Source organism: Jaculus jaculus, chromosome 16 (genome assembly GCF_020740685.1).
Source record: "Jaculus jaculus isolate mJacJac1 chromosome 16, mJacJac1.mat.Y.cur, whole genome shotgun sequence".
NCBI classification, from domain to species: Eukaryota; Metazoa; Chordata; class Mammalia; order Rodentia; family Dipodidae; genus Jaculus; species Jaculus jaculus.
In genome coordinates, this window is record NC_059117.1 from 37,497,735 (window position 1) to 37,515,575 (window position 17,841).

Sequence of the window (17,841 nt, forward strand, 5' to 3'; positions counted from 1 at the left end):
ATAGTAAGGAAGGAGGCTAGTGCAAGCTACATCCTTCAAAGATATGCCCCCAATAATTTTTTTCCTCCAACTAAGCTTTACTTCCTTAATTGTCAGTTCAATATGAATTCATCAGTGGATTTGACCCACTGATGAAAAGCACTCCCACAATCCAGTCACTTTTCAGTGTTTGGATCAGGAGTCTTCAGAGATTTCATATACAAACCATAATAAGAACAAACTGATAACAATGCTCTTTTACTCAGTCTTTATGACCAACATAAGCTGGACACCAAGACTATTACAGGAAAAGAAATCATACGTCTGTTTCATTCAGGAACACACTTCTGAAAAGTTTAAACAAAGTATTAGCAAATCAGATATGTATAAAACACATGAGTAAAGCAATCCAAGTTGAATTTATCACTAGTACAGACTCATATTGGAAAAAATTCATGTATTATCACTGAGAATATTAACAGACTGAGAGTGTAACCTCAGTAGACACCTGTTAATATTTAATGCTGATTCATATTTCTTTTGCACAGACTAGTTAATCAGGAACAGGAGGTCCCTAGTAGTTTCATGTTAGAAATGCTCCCTTTAAAACTAAAAGTTGGGTCTTCAGCTGGTCTGTCTGAGCCTTTTCTGTTGCCAGCTCCAGTTCCCTATGAGGCCCCATTTTTAACAAAATAAAAGAGCCCATCTTAAACCAAAAGTCACTTAACCAAATGTCAGGCACAGTTGTGCATCAGTAACAGGAAGTATTCTTAATAGTATCTGTTATAACAAATGATAAAATATTCAGTTCTCTTTAAAGACGTTAGAATGAGCAGTATCATTGGATGTTACAGGAAGTGTGCTTGTAGACCATGGAATAGAGTCAATGTTAACAGGCTTGCATTCAGACTCTGGAAGACAACACTTCATCACTCTCAGCCATGCTGAGACAAAGCAGCTGACAGAAATGTCACCCAGAATCTTAAACCAGCTTGGCACTAGCAAACTAAAGGACATTGGCAAGAACTGGATGGAAAAGCAAGAGGAGGGTGATCTCCTTCAGAATTTTGATGAGGCTTCAGACAATAAAGAAAAACGAATTGATCAGCTATGGAGATTTAATAACATCTCAAGAATTTCAACTGCTTTTAAAAATTTTTGTGTGCACAACAGGACAAAATAGAGATCTTCAATATTTTAAATTCTAAGACCCTTGGACACTGTTATGTTTACTTACTACTTATATTCAATTATTTGTTTGCTATTAATCCAAAGAAACCAGAAAGTAGAGTTTAAAACAAATGTAAGTAAAGTCTTTGACTCATTAAAAGAAAAAAAAATTCTTTGTGAAGCTAAAGAAAGTTGTTCACTAGTAATACATGAGTTTATAAACACAGTATGACAAAAAATAAATTACAGAAACAAGTTTTCAGAAGGAAAAAGTAACACTTTAAATTTATACATAATTTTTGCATAGATATGCCCCCGAAAGCTGTTTAACAATAATAGAGTTTATCAGTGTTCTTGAAACCATATAAAATAGTTATTAGCATTTTTATAACATAACAGACAAGCATGTAACAACATAACTAAGGCATCATTTAAAATAGAGTCAGTGTTTGTCACCTTTATGTCTGGGAATAAATCTAAGAAAATAATTCAAGATCTCTACATAAAAGAATAATGAAGGGCTAGAGAGGTGGCTTAAGGTGGTTAAGGCACTTGCCTGCAAAGCTTAAGGACCCAGGTTCAATTTCCAAGTACCCAATTAAGCCAGATATACAAAATGGCACATGTGTCTAGAGTTTGTTACAGTATAGGCTGGAGAGACGGCAGTAGCTAGAGACCCTGGCATGTCCATTCTCTTTCTCTCCCTCTTCCTCTTTCTCGCTTTCAAATAAATAAATATATTTTTTAAAAAGAATAATGAAGATATTCTGTTAAGTGAAGAGATACTATGTTCATGAACAAGAAGACAATATTATGAAAATACCAGTTTTCCTCAAATTGACTTACAGATTCAATTTAATTCCAATCAAAATTCTAATAAGGTTTTTCATGGCCTTTGGTGAGATAAATAGCCAAGATACTCTTGAGACAGAAAAGCAGGAATAGGAGCTCATTATGAATGTGGAAGATTGAGATACTGTGAAATTGTTATAGAAAATGAAAAGGAGCTCAGAAAGAGACCTACATAATGTATATTATGTTGCTATATGATGAAGAGTTGTAGAAGAAACTACTCAGTAAATGAAGAGAAAGTGATTGTCCATAAGTGTGGTATTTGAGTGTAAAATGCTCCCATAGGATACAGGTTCTAAGGCTCTTGTTTCAGCTGGAGCTGAAAAAGAATATGTTATCTTGTCTATCCCCCCACTCTCTACCCAAGAGCTTCTTTGGCAAAGCTCCTGTTCTACTATCTTACCAAAAGTCAGACACAATATAATTGTTACATATGTGTAGTTGAAATAAATCCTCAGATTATATGCATATAAGCATACTATTTTAAATTTTTTAAATACATACTTTTTATGAATGCATATAGATGTAATTAAGTCTTTATTGAGAAGGAAAAGCTGGGAGTTTGTGCACAGAAGGTGCTTGATTGAGGGAGCCAGGAAGATGAATAGGAATTGAATGAGGGCAGGAGAACCACAAAGACTTCTAGCCTTTGTGTTAGGTGGCAAGTCCATGTTTGTTTATCATAGTATTAAATAAGTGCAGTCCATCTATGTAGAAATAGCTTGCATTATATAAAGAATTATCATTAGCATAATTTCGAGTAGCCTAGGCTAATATCTCACCAGCTAAAACTTAAATTTGTGGTGGGCATATAGATTTTTACCAAAAAGGAGTATATATTGCACCTGAAAGCTTTGTGAGCTTAGACCCTAGACTCTGCTGATCTCAAAATGTACATATGCAGTTTGTGTGTATGCTTAACCAAGTAAGCCAACTCCATACACTGGAAATTGTCAGAAAAATAGTAACCTTCTTTCATCTACTCAGTTAGTGTCTTGGAGAACTGCTTGGTTGGGGCTGGGGATGTAGCCCGGTGGTAGAGTGATTGCCTGGGGTATACAAGGCCCTGGGTTCAATTTCCACCTCAAGGGGGGAGAAAGGAAAGAAACTGTTTAGTGGTTGTGGTCTCTCTGTTCCCCATCTTCTCACTTTCTATGACGTGTAATCTCAGGTGGGCCTGGAGCTACAAGTTGAGACCCTAGCTTTCTAAGCAAAACTTGTACACTGCTTAGCCACTACATTCCCAAACAGATGATTGACCAACCATCTTCTGATTTAATCTGAGGGTCACCATGGACTTGTTCCACCAGCACATTCATTTGTTTTAATTATTATTATTATTTGCATAAACACATATTATTTAGCAATATTTTTCTCACTTCCCTTGACTTTTTTTCTTGTTTTGTTTTTGAGGTAGAATCTTACTCTAGCCCTGAATTTACAGCAGTCCTCCTACCTCTGCCTCCTGTGTGCTGGATTAAAGGCATCCACCACCACACCTGGCTTTTTCCTTACTTAAAAAAAAAAGAAAATCTTTTGGCTGGAGAGATGGCTTAGTGGTTAAGCGCTTGCCTGTGAAGCCTAAGGACCCTGGTTCGAGGCTCTATTCCCCAGGACCCACGTTAGCCAGTTGCACAAGGGGCCGCACGCATCTGGAGTTTGTTTGCAGTGGCTGGAGGCCCTGGCACACCCATTCTCCCTCCCTCCCTTCCTCCCTCCCTCCCTCCTTCTCTCTCTCTCTCTCTGTCTCTCTCTCTCTCTGCCTCTTTATCTCTCTATCACTTTCGAATAAATAAATAAAAATAATTTTTAAAATTCTTTAAAAAATACCTTTGAAGGCTGGAGAGATGGCTTAGTAGTTAAGGTGCATAAGTGAGAAGCCTAAGGACCCGGGTTTGATTCCCCAGTACCCATGTAAGCCAGATGCACAAAGTGGTACATGCATCTGGATTTCATTTGCAGTGGCTAGAGGCCCTGGCACAATATCCTCCCTTTCTCTCTCTCCCTTTCTTTCTCTCTGCAAATAAATAAAATGTCTTTGAAACAAAGTTTATATAAGTTAACACACATATATTATGCAATCTGATAAATGTAGCTGTTCATACACACCTGTGAGACCATGAAACACAATTTAGATAATAAACTAATGTGTCACCCGGATTCCTTATGTCCATTTGTATGCTTCTCTCCTCTTTCCTTTGCTTTCTCTCTCTCCTTGTTTCAGGCAACTAATGCTCTACTTTCTATATTATAGATTAGTTGGCATTTCCATAAGTAGAATCTTGTACTTTTTTATATTCTGGGTGTTTGTTTTGTGATCTGCCTGCTTTCAGCATATTTTGTTCAGGATTCATCCATGTTGTCACCTCTGCTGATTTATTGGTATTTCATTGCATGGCTCTGTCCATTTGTTTTTCTGTTCTCCTCAGTGATGGATATTGATATTGATTGGTATTGCCAATTTGGGGCCATTATAATAAAGCAGCTGTGGACAGTCACATGTTAGTCTCCTGGATAAGTACCTGAGCTGAAAGACTGGGTCATTTATTAAGTATATTTTAAAGAAATGATCACATTGTTTTCAAAGTGATTATAGGACTGGGGAAACGGCTCAGTAGATAAAGTACATGCTGCACAAGCATAAGGACCTGAGTTCGGCTTTCCGGTACATATGGGAAATGCCAGGTATGGTGGTGCATGCCTGTAATCACAGCGCTTGAGCAGGTGAAGACAGGGAATTTATGGCACTTACTTGCTAGCTAGTGTAGCAGATTGATGAGCTCTAGATTCAGCAAGAGACTCAGCTGCAAAGAATAAGGTGATGAGCAATAGAAGACACCCAGTGTTGACACATGTACTCATACATAGCACACATGTACCAAACAGCAAAGTAATTGTACCATTTTATTCCCCACCAGCATCAAAAGAGCACTTTAGGCTAGAGAGATGGCTTAGCAGTAAAGGCGCTTGCTTACAAAGCCAAAGAACCCAGGTTTGATTCCCCAGGACCCACATAAGCCATATGCACAAGGTGGTGCATGTGTCTGGTGTTTGTTTGCAGAGGCTGGAGGCCCTGGCATGGCCCACCCCATCTCAAATAAAAAAAGTTTAAAAAGAGTGCTTTAGTAACTCAATATCTTCACTGTGTTGGGTATGGTCATTCTCTAATTTTCACCACTATGATAGGTGCACAGTAGTCAGTCAGTGTGGTTTTAATGCATATTACTGTTGATGAATAACATTTAAGCATTAATCAAACCCATGTGCTTATTTTCTATACTTTATTTACTTTGGTTGAAGTATCTTCAAACTCTACTTTATGTTGAATTCTTTTGTATCATCATCAAAATCATGACTTGCTGAGATTTTTCTTCTAGGCCCTGCCTTGTCTTTTCCTTCTCTTGATAATGTTAGTCATTTAAAATGTACAACTTATCTATATATATATTTTTAATTAATTTATTTATTTTTGTTTGTTTTTTGTTTTGTTTTGTTTTTCAAGGTACGGTTTCACTCTAACTCAGGCTGACCTGGAATTCAAATTCACTACTTATTCTCAGGCTGGCCTTGAACTCATAGTGATCCTCCTCCCTCTACCTCCTGAGTGCTGGGATTAAAGGCATGTGCCACCATGCCTGGCTTAATATATATTTTTTTATTGACAACTTCTGTACTTACAGACAATGAACCATAATGTTTCTGTCCCTTTCCCCACTTTCTCCTTCATAACTCTGCTCTCCATCATATCCCTCCCTCTCTTATTAGTCTCTTAATTTGATGTCATTATCTTTTTCTCCTATTATGCAGGTTTTGTGTAGGTATTGCTAGGCACTGCGAGGTCATAGATATCAAAGCCTATCTCTGTCCAGACAGTTACGTGTAAGGAGTGGTAACCTTCCTTTGGCTCTTATAATCTTTCTGCCATCTCTTTGGCAATGGACCTGAGCCTTGGAGGTTGTGAGATGTTTTAGTGCTGAGCACTTCTCAGCACTATGTTGCCTTTTGGGTCATCCCAGTCAGTGGTCATCACCATCTGAAAAAAGAAGCTTCCATAACCAGAAGTGAGAGTAGCATGAATACATGAATATAAACATTAAGTGTAGTGCTTTCAGGGCAGTTTGATGAAAATAATATATGCATTTATCCAGAAAAGAGCAGGCTTTATACCTGTAAGGCTCATGACTTCCCCTGCCATAGGCTTTTGATTAGGTTTTCAGTACCAGGCATGTATTTCCCCCCCCCCCCCCCCGTAAGAGTGGGCCTTGAGTCCAATTAGAGAGCAGTTGGTTTCCACCAGAGTAGACATGCCACTATTGCACTCATTCAGTCATTTGGCCTGTCTGGTCAAACTTGTGGCTTCCAGTGTCCACTGTTTTCACTGCTGATGACTTCTATCTCTCATAAGGCTGCATACAGTGCAGCATTTTCCAGCTTTCAGTTAGCTGGTGTACAGGGAGAAGGTTTTCTGCTCAGTACCAGCTTGATTTCTCAGTGACTTTGCTGCTCACGCATGTGAAGTCTTCAGCAATAGGGTCTTACCATCTCTTTCTTAAGGGAAACCAAGGACCTTAGTAATAGCCTGTGATGTTTTAGAGGCAACAGGGACCTCCCTGGCCAACAAACAATTCATTGGAAGGCATCCCATCGCTGGCAGTGAAAATTTTCTAGTAACAATCTATGGCTTCTGGATGCACCATTATTCAAAAAAGTAGGTTTTGCTGGGCATGGTGGCACATGCCTTTAATCCCAGCATTCAGGAGGCAGAGGTAGGAGGATCTCTGTGAGTTCAAGGCCACCCTAAGACTCCATAATGAATTCCAGGTCAGCCTGGACCAGATTGAGACCCTACCTCAAAAAACCAAAAAAAAAAAAAAAAAAAGTTGGTTTTCATATGTCTTATTCCAAGTATCTTGAATTTTGATTGACCCCTCCCCCCACCACCCTTCTTTTTACACAGTCTCTTCCCCTGGCCTCACTTAGTCTATTCTCCTCCCTGTAATCTGTAAATTTTTATTTTTGATCCAGTGCAATTTACCTTCTTTTATTTTTATAAATCATACTTCTGTAGTTTTTTTTTAATTTTTTTTTATTATTTATTTGAGAGCAACAGACACAGAGAGAAAGATAGAGGGAGAGAGAGAGAATGGGCGCGCCAGGGCTTCCAGCCACTGCAAACGAACTCTAGACGCATGCGCCCCCTTGTGCGTCTGGCTAACGTGGGACCTGGGGAACCGAGCCTCGAACTGGGGTCCTTAGGCTTCACAGGCAAGTGCTTAACTGCTAAGCCATCTCTCCAGCCCACTTCTGTAGTTTTTATAAGAAATCTTTGTGTGGCTCGAGGTCATAAAGACTTTTTGGTTTCTTCTGTAAGTTTTAGTTGGCTATTTTATTTACAGCTAGATCCTAATGCACTTGCTCTGAATGAGTTTTTTATGTTTATTAACAATATGTTTTATATGGATACATCATATGTTGGTACCCTGTTTTCCCTCATCCTGCCACATTCTGTTGGGGATGCTCCTCAGTGGAGTTGCAGGTATTTCCATGGGGTTGTGTTGTAGCAGCTGTGAGGAAAGGATCAGAGGTGGTGTTTGTTTTCTTTTCTTTTCTTTTTTTTTTTTTTTTTTTTGCAACTAGCTATCTAGCATTTCTAATTCTGTAGCCTGATTGAAAAGACAATTCAAAGTTTGGAAAAAATCTGACTAATGAGTGTTTGTAAGTTTTTCTGTCCTGCTACCCCTGTTCTCAGGCTCCTTGAAGCTGTGCCCCAGCTCACTGGGAATTAGCTCATTTCTGTTGGATAGTTTTTATCACGGTATTACTAAGTTTAATAATCTTTATTTCTTCTGGAATCTCCTGGATGTCTTGGTGGTGGTGGTGTTTGGTTTTGTGGGGTTTTTTTATTTATTTATTTTTGCTGTGGAGAAAGGTTGGACCTAAACTTTTGATTCCATAGCCTCCTGAATGCTCTAATTATAGTTATGTAATATCATGCCCAGCTCTTTAATATGTATCTACCTTACCTGCCCAATCCCAGCTCCAGTCTCTTGACCATATGAATATAAAATAATTATAGTACTGCCTGTCTTTGGCTTGTATGACACAGACTCTTACATTGTAGCCTAGGCTGGTCTCAAACTCATGAGTGGTTCTCTAGCCTCAGCCTCCCTAATGCTGGGATGAAAGACACAAGTCATCATGCCTTGTTGCACTGGTTTTGTCTACCAGTTCTTTTATGCTTGTCATTGCTGAGCTTCTCTTTTCCTTCTGACATAAGATCTCATTAAGTAGCCCAGGCTGGCCTTGAACTCCTGATCCTCCTGCCCCTACTTCCCAAATGCTGGGATCACAGGCATGTAAACAAAACACCTGGCTATTTTTAGGCTGTTCTTAACTGACTTTTCTCCTCATTCCATTCTTATCATATAGCCCTGTTTCTTTGCATGCCTGGTCATATTTGACTGGCTGTCAGGTATTACGGATTTTTGCCCTGTTGGGTGCTGGGTATTTTTTTCTTAAGCCTTGTCCTAAGAAGATAGGATACTTGGGAGAGGTTTGAACCTTTGAGATCTTGCTTCTTAAACTTTTTTAGTGATACGAAACAAAGCAAGGGATGTTTACACCTCTTTAAGTATGCTATCCAGTTTTCATGAATTATATTTTTCCACCTAGCTGGTGAGAAGAGAAACTGTTCTTAACCCACTATGACCTTCTTATAATGTGCTTTGCAATGCTTTCAGATGATTCTCTCCCATCCAGAGGTAAGAATTGCTGGGTAGTTTCCCATACATGTGGCACTGTTAGTGGTTTAAGTGCAGCTGAGACCAGAGGACATCTCCATTCCACAGATCTCTCTGTGCCACTTTCCTCACTGACACTGTACTCCATGTATGTTGATACCTCCAGCTCCTTGGTCTCCCACTTCACTTCCACTTGGAGAGACCATCGTGCTGCAAGAAGATTCCCCTATTTCAAGCTGCTCCTTGGGAACATTCTCTGCAGTTAGCTGGGGCCTCTGTGAAGTCCATTTTGTTTGTTTTCAACTTCCAGGGACCACTTTGTCTTTTCTGACCTGGGATGTCTTATGAAATGAGTTCATTTTGTTCTGTCCAGTTTTTCAGACCCTTTCTGCTTGAAGGGTCTTTGGTTTTGTAGAGTATTTAAATAAAAAATGGGAGTCAGTTCATCTTGTATTACTAAAAATAAACTTTTGTTGTTGTTTGTTTTGTTTTGTTTTTTGAGGTAGGGCTTTACTCTAGCCCAGGCTGACCTGGAATTCACTATGTAGTCTCAGGGTGGCCTCAAACTCATGGCTGTCCTCCTACCTCTGCCTCCCGAGTGCTGGGATTAAAATGTGCACCACCGCACCCATCTTAAAGTTAATTTTTAAAAAATTTTTATTTATTTGAGAGAGACAGGGAAAAAGAAGTAGAAAGAGAAAAAATATGGGTGTGCCAGGGCTTTCTGCCCTGGAAATGAACTCCAGATGCCTGCATCACTTTGTGTATCTAGCTTTACGTGGGTACTGGGGAATTGAACCCAGGCCATCAGGCTTTGTAAGCAAGTACCTTTTCACCACTGAACCATCTCTCTAGTCCTAAAAATTAACTTTTAAATATATTAATGATTCCCTTGGCTCAAAACAAAAAATATACAAGCCAGGCATGGTGGTGCACGCCTTTAATCCCAGCACTCAGGAGGCAGAGGTATAGGAGGATTGCCATGACTTTGAGGCCACCCTGAGACTACATAGTGAATTTCAGGTCAGGCTGAGCTAGAGTGAGACCCTACCTTGAAACAACCCCCCCCCCAAAAAAAGCATATTCATTTGTCTCCTTTTTACTTCTTTCTATTACCAACATAACCCTCACCAACCCAGCAAAAATCTATGCTGGTTAAGTTTATCTTTCAGAATTTCTTTACTCATATGCAAGTAAATAAAAACTACATACTCTTATTTCTTTTCTACCTCCTTTTTCATAGTTTGCATCCTATTTTGAACTATTTTTCAATTAACTATGTATCTTAATGATTGCTCCTTGGCACCTGGACTGCTTCTTCATGCACACATGGAGATCCACCCCCATACACACGCAACTCTTGTGGTACTGTACTACATAGACACAGCGCCAGCTGTTTAAGCAACTCACTATTGCTGGACAGTTAGGTTGCTTCTGAACTTTTGCTGTTATGAATAATTCAGTAGTCTTTAGTCTAATACATAAGTTACTTTATGTGTATCTGAAATTAATATAACTGCCAAATCCATTCCCAGAATTGGATTACTAGGTCAAAGGGTTACATATTGTGATCTTGGTAACTATTGCCAAATTGTCCTCCATGGGGATGAAGCATTCTCCTACAAATCTGTTAGGAAAATCCTTATTAGCCCCACAGTTCTATCTGAAAAGCGTGTCAAATATTTAAATCTCTACTAATTGGAAGAAAATATTATCCTGATATAGTTTTAATTTCTACTCAGACATGGTTTCCATCTCACCAATAATGGCATTTACAGAACAAATTGAAGGGAGCAGGAGAATTAATAGTTGAAAATAGGATGAAATTTGTTACTTCGTGGTTATAAAATATAGCACAAGTAAGAATGACAAACAAGGCTGTGAAAATGGCTCAGCAGGCACAAGCACTTACCATACAAGCATGAGGTCTGAGACAGCCTGAGTTCCATCCCAAGCATCCACAGTAACATAAAAAAAATGACAGCATCCATTGCTTTAGGCTGCATACACAATTTTTTCATTCATTGTAACTTTCTTAAAAAGTAAGGAACATGCAAATATTTTTAAAATTTCTCATCCAGACCCTTTTTTCTGTCTCATGTTAAATACCCATTAACTTTTGGCTTGTCATTTATAATTAGCAGGTAGTACAACCTGTGGACAACTAATTAGGGAGGAAATTGCTTTACTAAATGAGTGAAGTAATAAAATGAGCCAGTAGCTTGTTTATATTTTGCTAAATTATAACAATTATGCAATTGAAAAATATATTTTTAGAGTTGCATCAATACGGAGAGGCATCCAGCCCACATTCGTCAGGTATGATGTCATTCTAGAACATTCTTTGGTATTACGTTTTTATGTCTTAGCAGGCAACTAAATTTATTTTGATTAAACATAACCTTGGAGTATTAACTTAATCTTGGAGTGTTCCATTGTCAAAACCTTCATCTGCATGCCAAATTTAAGTTAGCCAAGTGTCATATTTTAGTCATCTCGATACTGTTTGCATGCTTGTTCTTCAGATACTTCTAAAGTTATACATCAGGAAAAGGATGGCTTCCTGATTTTTTTAAGCATTGATTTTTTTTTTAACCCTTTTAAAGTTGCTGGAAATCATCTCAGTGCTTTCTATCAATATCACCTGACATAAATAGCTAAACTCCTATAAGGGCACTCAGACTAGTATTGTAAAATTAGCTCCATATGCATCTACCTCAGTTTTCTTTTCACCATACTAATAATATGATGTATCTACTTAACTATTTTGTTTGATTATAGTTGTAGAGTAACATTGTTATTTATACTAATTGTGTGAATTTTCTGCTTATTAAAGTTTATCTGCTGATTAATGCTAAGGCTTTTTTGGAAGATAAAATTTGAATTTGTATTAAATATGTATGAAACAAATCTATTTTAAAGAAGCAGTTGTTCTAAACTTGCCATTAAATATTAAAAATGGTTAATTCAAATTAAATTGAATAAGCAAAATGTTACAGATATTGGCGTTCTTAAGTAATAATGTAACTGACATACTTTTATTAATAAGGCAAATTTAAAAGAAATGTATGCATTTAAGTTGGAAAATAATTGTCTTTTTTCAGTATTTGCTTTACCAGTTCTTTAATACCAGTCACTTAAACTTATATGATCATATAAATCAGAGTAAGATGGTTTCAAAACTATTTTCTATACATTGTCTAGAGTGAATTTGATAAAAACATTACTAGGGGTAAAAGTTGAGGTTTTAACTTTTTTTAAGATTACCAGATATATTTGAGGTCTGATTTCAAAGTGAGCTTTTATTATCTTATTTGTAGAGTGCTTACACAAAGTCAGCCCTAACATACCAGAAATACATACCTTAAATTAATTGCATATATTATTTCAGGATTTAAATTGGAAATTAACATTTACTTAAATTAAAAATTATGTAGTGTTAGAAAATTAAAAAGTTTGGGAGTAGAAAGGATGATGAGATGGAAAAATTGCCAGGTGCTTTTTGTTGTTATTGATTTAAGATTAGAAATTAAGCTGGTGCAGGGCTGGCTCAGGGGTAGTGCCTAGTACCTGCAGGTCCTAGATTCAATCCCTGCATCACAAAGAAAGGAAAAGAAAAGTGGGCATGGTGATACATGCCTTTAGTCCCAGCACTAGGGAAGCAGAGAGAATCACCAGGAATTCAAGGCCTGAGACTACTTAGTGAATTCTAGGTCAGCCTGGACTAGAGAGAGAGCCTACCTCAAAAAAACCAAAACAAGAAAGTTTTAATGTTTATTTCTGATGTTATATTTTATATTTATATTCTAATAACGATTTTTATTTGTGAGAGACAAATCCCTTCTCTGAAGTAGTAAATACAATACTTCTCAGTTACAATTAAAACACCATGTTGAAGCCGGGCATGGTAGCGCACGCCTTTAATCCCAGCACTTGGGAGGCAGAGGTAGGAGGATCGCCGTGAGTTCGAGGCCACCCTGAGACTCCATAGTGAATTCCAGGTCAGCCTGGGCTAGAGTGAGACCTTACCTCGAAAAACCAAAAAAAAAAAAAAAAAAAAAACACCATGTTGAGCTGGCTCGCTCGCTCTCTCTCCCTCCCTCTTTCCCCCTTCTCTCAAATAAAAAAAGTTTGTTTTTTTTTTTTAAAAAAACACATGGTAGCTGATTTCGCCCTCCAAATGCTAAATCTCTAGTGTTTTCCACTCCACCCTGTGTTTTAGGTATTTGTCAAATGTCATTTTGATTATAATCCATACAATGATAACCTGATACCCTGCAAAGAAGCCGGGCTGAAGTTTTCCAAAGGAGAAATTCTTCAGATTGTAAACAGAGAAGACCCAAATTGGTGGCAGGTTAGTATGCTTTGCAGAGATTCCTCAACTGCTTTTCTATTTTTAATCTTAGATCTTGACAGTATCTGAATGAATGTGCGGGAAGCATTTGTTCCCATGAGTTTTCCTGCATGCATAGCTCTGCTTCAAGGCTACCAATTTTGGGAACAGAAGAACAAATTGAGAGGGAATTTGTGAATAACTGCTAATCACTGCAAACTCAACCTTCCTGCAGCATTGTCCCCTTAGTGTAGGGCTTGGTGACCCTATTCTTTCACATGGCTGATCACTTTCACATGTGCTGTTGGGCAAGACAAACCCATTGAAGCCTCCTTTGTAAATGTTTTGTTTTATTTGTTGTGTAGTTGTTTCTATTAGCTGATAACCACCATATTCAGAATTGGAGAAACTGACAAATAGGGATCTGAAGTCTTTTAAACTTTCAGAGAAAATGACAGTCTCGTTAGAAAACAGGGTAAGAAGGAAGAACCTGGGACCCAGCACCAGGCACTAAAAGTAACTGACATCTGGTAACCTGTTAGCACTGATAAATTTTATTGACTTCTAAGAAGAGGTGACCACAAGACCACAGTAGCCTCTGTGGAGTGTTCCCTGTGTGTAGATTCATATAGTTTTATGTCTAAATGCACTGTGTGGTGAGAAAACTAAGAAATGGGTAAACTGAGTTCATGATTTCGTGAGGTTTTCAAAACTAGAGATACATAGAATACTCATTTTTCAAAACCTACTTCCTGGGGCTGGAGAGATGGTATAGTGATTAAGGCATTTGCCTGCAAAGCCAAAGGACCCAGGTTCGATTCCTCAGGACCCACGTAAGCCAGATGCACAAGGGGACGCATGCGTCTGGAGTTCCTGGGCTCATTCTCTCTTTGTCTCTCTCTGCTTGCCTATTTCTCTCTCCCTCTCTCCCTCCCTCCCTGCCTATTTCTGTCTCTCTCTCAAATAAATAAAAATATTTTTTAAAACCTAATTCCTGTGGTTATTTCTTTTACTGAGTTCTTTACAGTTTTCCCTTTTTCATTTTTTTGATTATTTTAGTTTAGGTGTTTTTTTTTTTTTTTTTTTACATTAGATAACATGTTACCTATTTTAAATTTGCTACCTGTGGATATTCAGGTTTTTATTAGCATACATTAAAGCTTACACTTGGTATTCTTAATCTCATTTTTATTGATTTGGCTTCCAGAAATATTGACATGATAAGATTAAGGTTGTTAGTAAATGTCTTATTAAGGGTACATGAAATATTTCCTTTAACATGTTAATACAGAGTAGCATTTGATCTCTCCCTTCTTTGATTTTGTGTGTGTGTGTGTGCGCGCGCATGTGCAGATAGGTAGGTATATTGTATACATACTCTATAAACTAAGCAAACAAAGCATTCTAGTAGTTTAAGGAGTCTGTAGACATATTTTGGTTTCAAAATCTGACTTAAGAATCTCAGATGCCAACTGATTCTTCAATGTGGCAGTGTTTGAATAGCTTAACACAATTCCATGGATTGAAATCTAAGGGTTATTTTTAAAACAAACTAACATATTTCACCTGACCACTACTTATCCTACTTACTAGAATATTGTCTTATATGCAGTTCTCCAATCTGATTCTAGGCTAGCCATGTGAAGGAGGGAGGAAGCGCTGGTCTCATTCCAAGCCAGTTCCTGGAAGAGAAGAGAAAGGCATTTGTTAGAAGAGACTGGGACAATTCAGGTGAAGAGCTCAACACAAAGAATAACAAACAGAGCCATGTGCTCACCTTTCTTTGCTTCTTTTGTTTAAGTACACAAATCTTTTTATTTAAAATATATGGAGATTAATCCTTCTCACACATCTACTTTTTTCTCTCATCAGTAATTTTTTGATCCCTTTCTGCCACCTACTGGTAGTGTATCAAAATTCAATGGCCCAGTTCACCTCTTCAGCCATGAAAGTTAATTATCATACTCCCATAAACATGATAGGGCAATGTAAGTTCTCATCCTGACATCTTGTTTAAATTATATTCATTTTGCTATCCTTCAGGCCCTTTTTGTGGAACTTTAAGTAGCAAAAAAAAGAAAAAGATGATGTACCTCACAACCAGAAATGCAGGTAAATTTTAAATACTTTTTTTGTATTCTAAATAGCTTTATTATTAGTTAACATGACTTAGGCTTCAAATATGTAATTTTAAATGAGTGTAGTTTAGATTAGTGCCCATTTTAAGGCCTAGCAGACAAGCACATGGTGCAATGTAATGTAAATTAATTATTTAAATTCTAATTTGTGAGTGTAGTTTACAACAAAATGAAGTGGCTAGGATTTATGTTAGTGCTAATATACGAACAATATTTTCAGTATCAAAATTTGTATAGAATTATTTGAACTAGTAATTTACATGCTATTTGTAACTGGCAGAATGACTTTGTGACAATATTCAAGAGAACTAGGTTCTGCCATAATAGTGTCATACTTTTGAAAAAATGGCTTAGGACAGAAAAAGTCCTTATCTGGTATTGTAGGAGTCTTCAAATCTTTAAGTCTTTGGATTTTTTGAAGCAGGTAGCTATATAGCTCAGGCTGGCCTAGAGCTCATTAGGGAACACATGCTGGCCTCAAACTTAATTGTTCTGCCTCTGACTAAATCTTTTCATCTTAAAGAAGGAATGTTAAAAAAAAAATGGAAATGGTAACTATGTGTGGTTATAAGTATGTTAATTAGCTTGGTGATAGGATCATTTCACAATTAGAACAGTACATCAAAATACCATGTATACTTTCAGTGTATACAGTATCTATTTATCGCTTTATACTTTAATAAAATTGAAAAACAGGTGTTTTTTTTTTGTTATTGTCATCGTTTTTAACTTAAGATCAGGGTCCTAGGGACAGATGTAACTTGGTTGAGACTTTATCTACCATTCACAAGGGTCTGAGTTCAGTCCCCAGAACTTGGGGGTGGGAGGATTTACTCTTAGAACTATTGGCATATCTTCTTTAAAATTTAAAAAAAAAATAGCATGTTTAAAATACTTTCATGACTTCAGAGCTACCCCTATACTGATAATAAAGCAAAGGGCACACTATAAAAACATAATACAGAAGGAAGAAGTAGACTTTTTCCTCTTCTAACACAGGTTTAATCTACTGCTAAAAAATTGTGCAAAAGGGCTGGAGAGATGGCTTAGCTGTTAAGGCACTTGCCTGCAAAGCCAAAGGACCCAGGCTCAATTCCCCAGGACCCACATAAGCCAGTTATACAAGGTGGTGCTTACGTCTGGAATTTGTTTACAGTGGCTGGAGACCCCAGCATGCTCATTCTCTTTCTCTCTCTCTTCCTCAAATAAATAAATAAAAATATGTTTAAAAAATTGTGCAAAGAAAGGGTTGCTGAGACAATAACCTATGGAAGAGTGTTACTACAGCAAATTAATAAGAGTTCTGAGGTGGGTGTCTGGAAAAATGGCTTAGCATTTAAGGTGTTTGCCTGCAAAGCCAAAAGATCCCAGTTCGATTCTCCAGGACCCACCTAAGCCTAAGCACAAGGGGGCACATGCACCTGGAGTTCATTTGCAGTGGCTGGAGGCCCTGGAAAACTCTTGCTCTGTCTCTCGCTCTCTGTCTTCCTCCCTCTCCCCTTCTCCCTCTTTTTCTCTCAAATAAATAAATAAAATATTTTTTTTAAAAAAAAGAGTTCTCAGTTGGGTATGGTGGCACATGTCTTTGATCCTAGTGTGGGGGCAGGGCGAGGTAGAAGGAGCACTATTGAGTTTGAGGCCAGCCTAAGACTACATAGTGAATTCCAGGTCAGCCTGGGCTAGAGCAAGACCCTACCTCAAAACAAAACAACAACAACAAAAGAGTTCTAACAATAAGGCTAAGTAATCTATTTCTAGATCACTTTGATTTGCTATTCATTAAATATATGCTACTAAAATTTTGTTTGTTTTGCAAAGAAGATAATTTGTAACTTTCTCAGTAAGATTATAATTTAGGGATGTGTTTCTACTGAAAATGTTTAGATATATTTAACATTTATATAAAGTTAAGAACCTTAGTACATAAATGTGAGCATGTTGTCTGCATACATGTTTATGCAGCATATGCTTGTTTATGTCACTGAAAGTGGCATATTAATCCTGTGTAAGTTAATCAGCCATATCATGTGTCTTGTCCTCCATATTTGCTTCATACATTTTATCATAAATCATATAAGTTGATCCATAATTTGATTATAATAATAAACCAGTTATTTCTACAACAAATTGTTAATAATAAACCTTAAATGTATAGGATATTTGATAAATAAGAATAAAATAGATTTTTCTAGTATAGTTAAATAAATATGCTAGATGAATTTTAAACAGCCAATACATGGGAACAGACACTAAAATCAAGATTACAATTTGTTACCAATTTTTAAAAAAACCTGTGTTAATGTCTGTAATCCAAATAATAAAACTATCAAGACAATGAAACCATTAGTAGAACAGCAGAAGGCTTTTTAATGTATGTAACAATAATAATACATTGTTTTCTCATTTCTTTTCCATGTAGAATTTGATCGTCATGAAATTCAGATATATGAGGAAGTAGCCAAAATGCCACCCTTCCAAAGAAAAACATTAGTATTGATAGGAGCTCAAGGTGTGGGCAGAAGAAGCTTGAAGAACAGGTTCATAGTACTCAACCCCACTAGGTTTGCAACAACAGTGCCATGTAAGTTCTTGGTTCTTTTTACTTGGGGGCTCTTTGTTGGGAGAAAAG

At 37.3% G+C, this 17,841-nt stretch overlaps 1 protein-coding gene across 6 annotated transcripts in view; it reads left to right on the top strand.

The window, feature by feature from the left end:
- The window catches only part of Pals2 (protein associated with LIN7 2, MAGUK p55 family member), a 116,573-nt gene that overhangs the window by 84,756 nt on the left and 13,976 nt on the right, over positions 1-17,841 (top strand). For all 6 annotated transcript variants that reach the window (XM_045135692.1, XM_045135688.1, XM_045135689.1 and 3 more), the window contains 4 exons: positions 12,964-13,095; positions 14,706-14,805; positions 15,118-15,186; positions 17,632-17,793. In XM_045135692.1, coding sequence (XP_044991627.1) covers positions 12,964-13,095; positions 14,706-14,805; positions 15,118-15,186; positions 17,632-17,793 — 463 coding nt within the window. The remainder of the gene's footprint in view (positions 1-12,963; positions 13,096-14,705; positions 14,806-15,117; positions 15,187-17,631; positions 17,794-17,841) is intronic.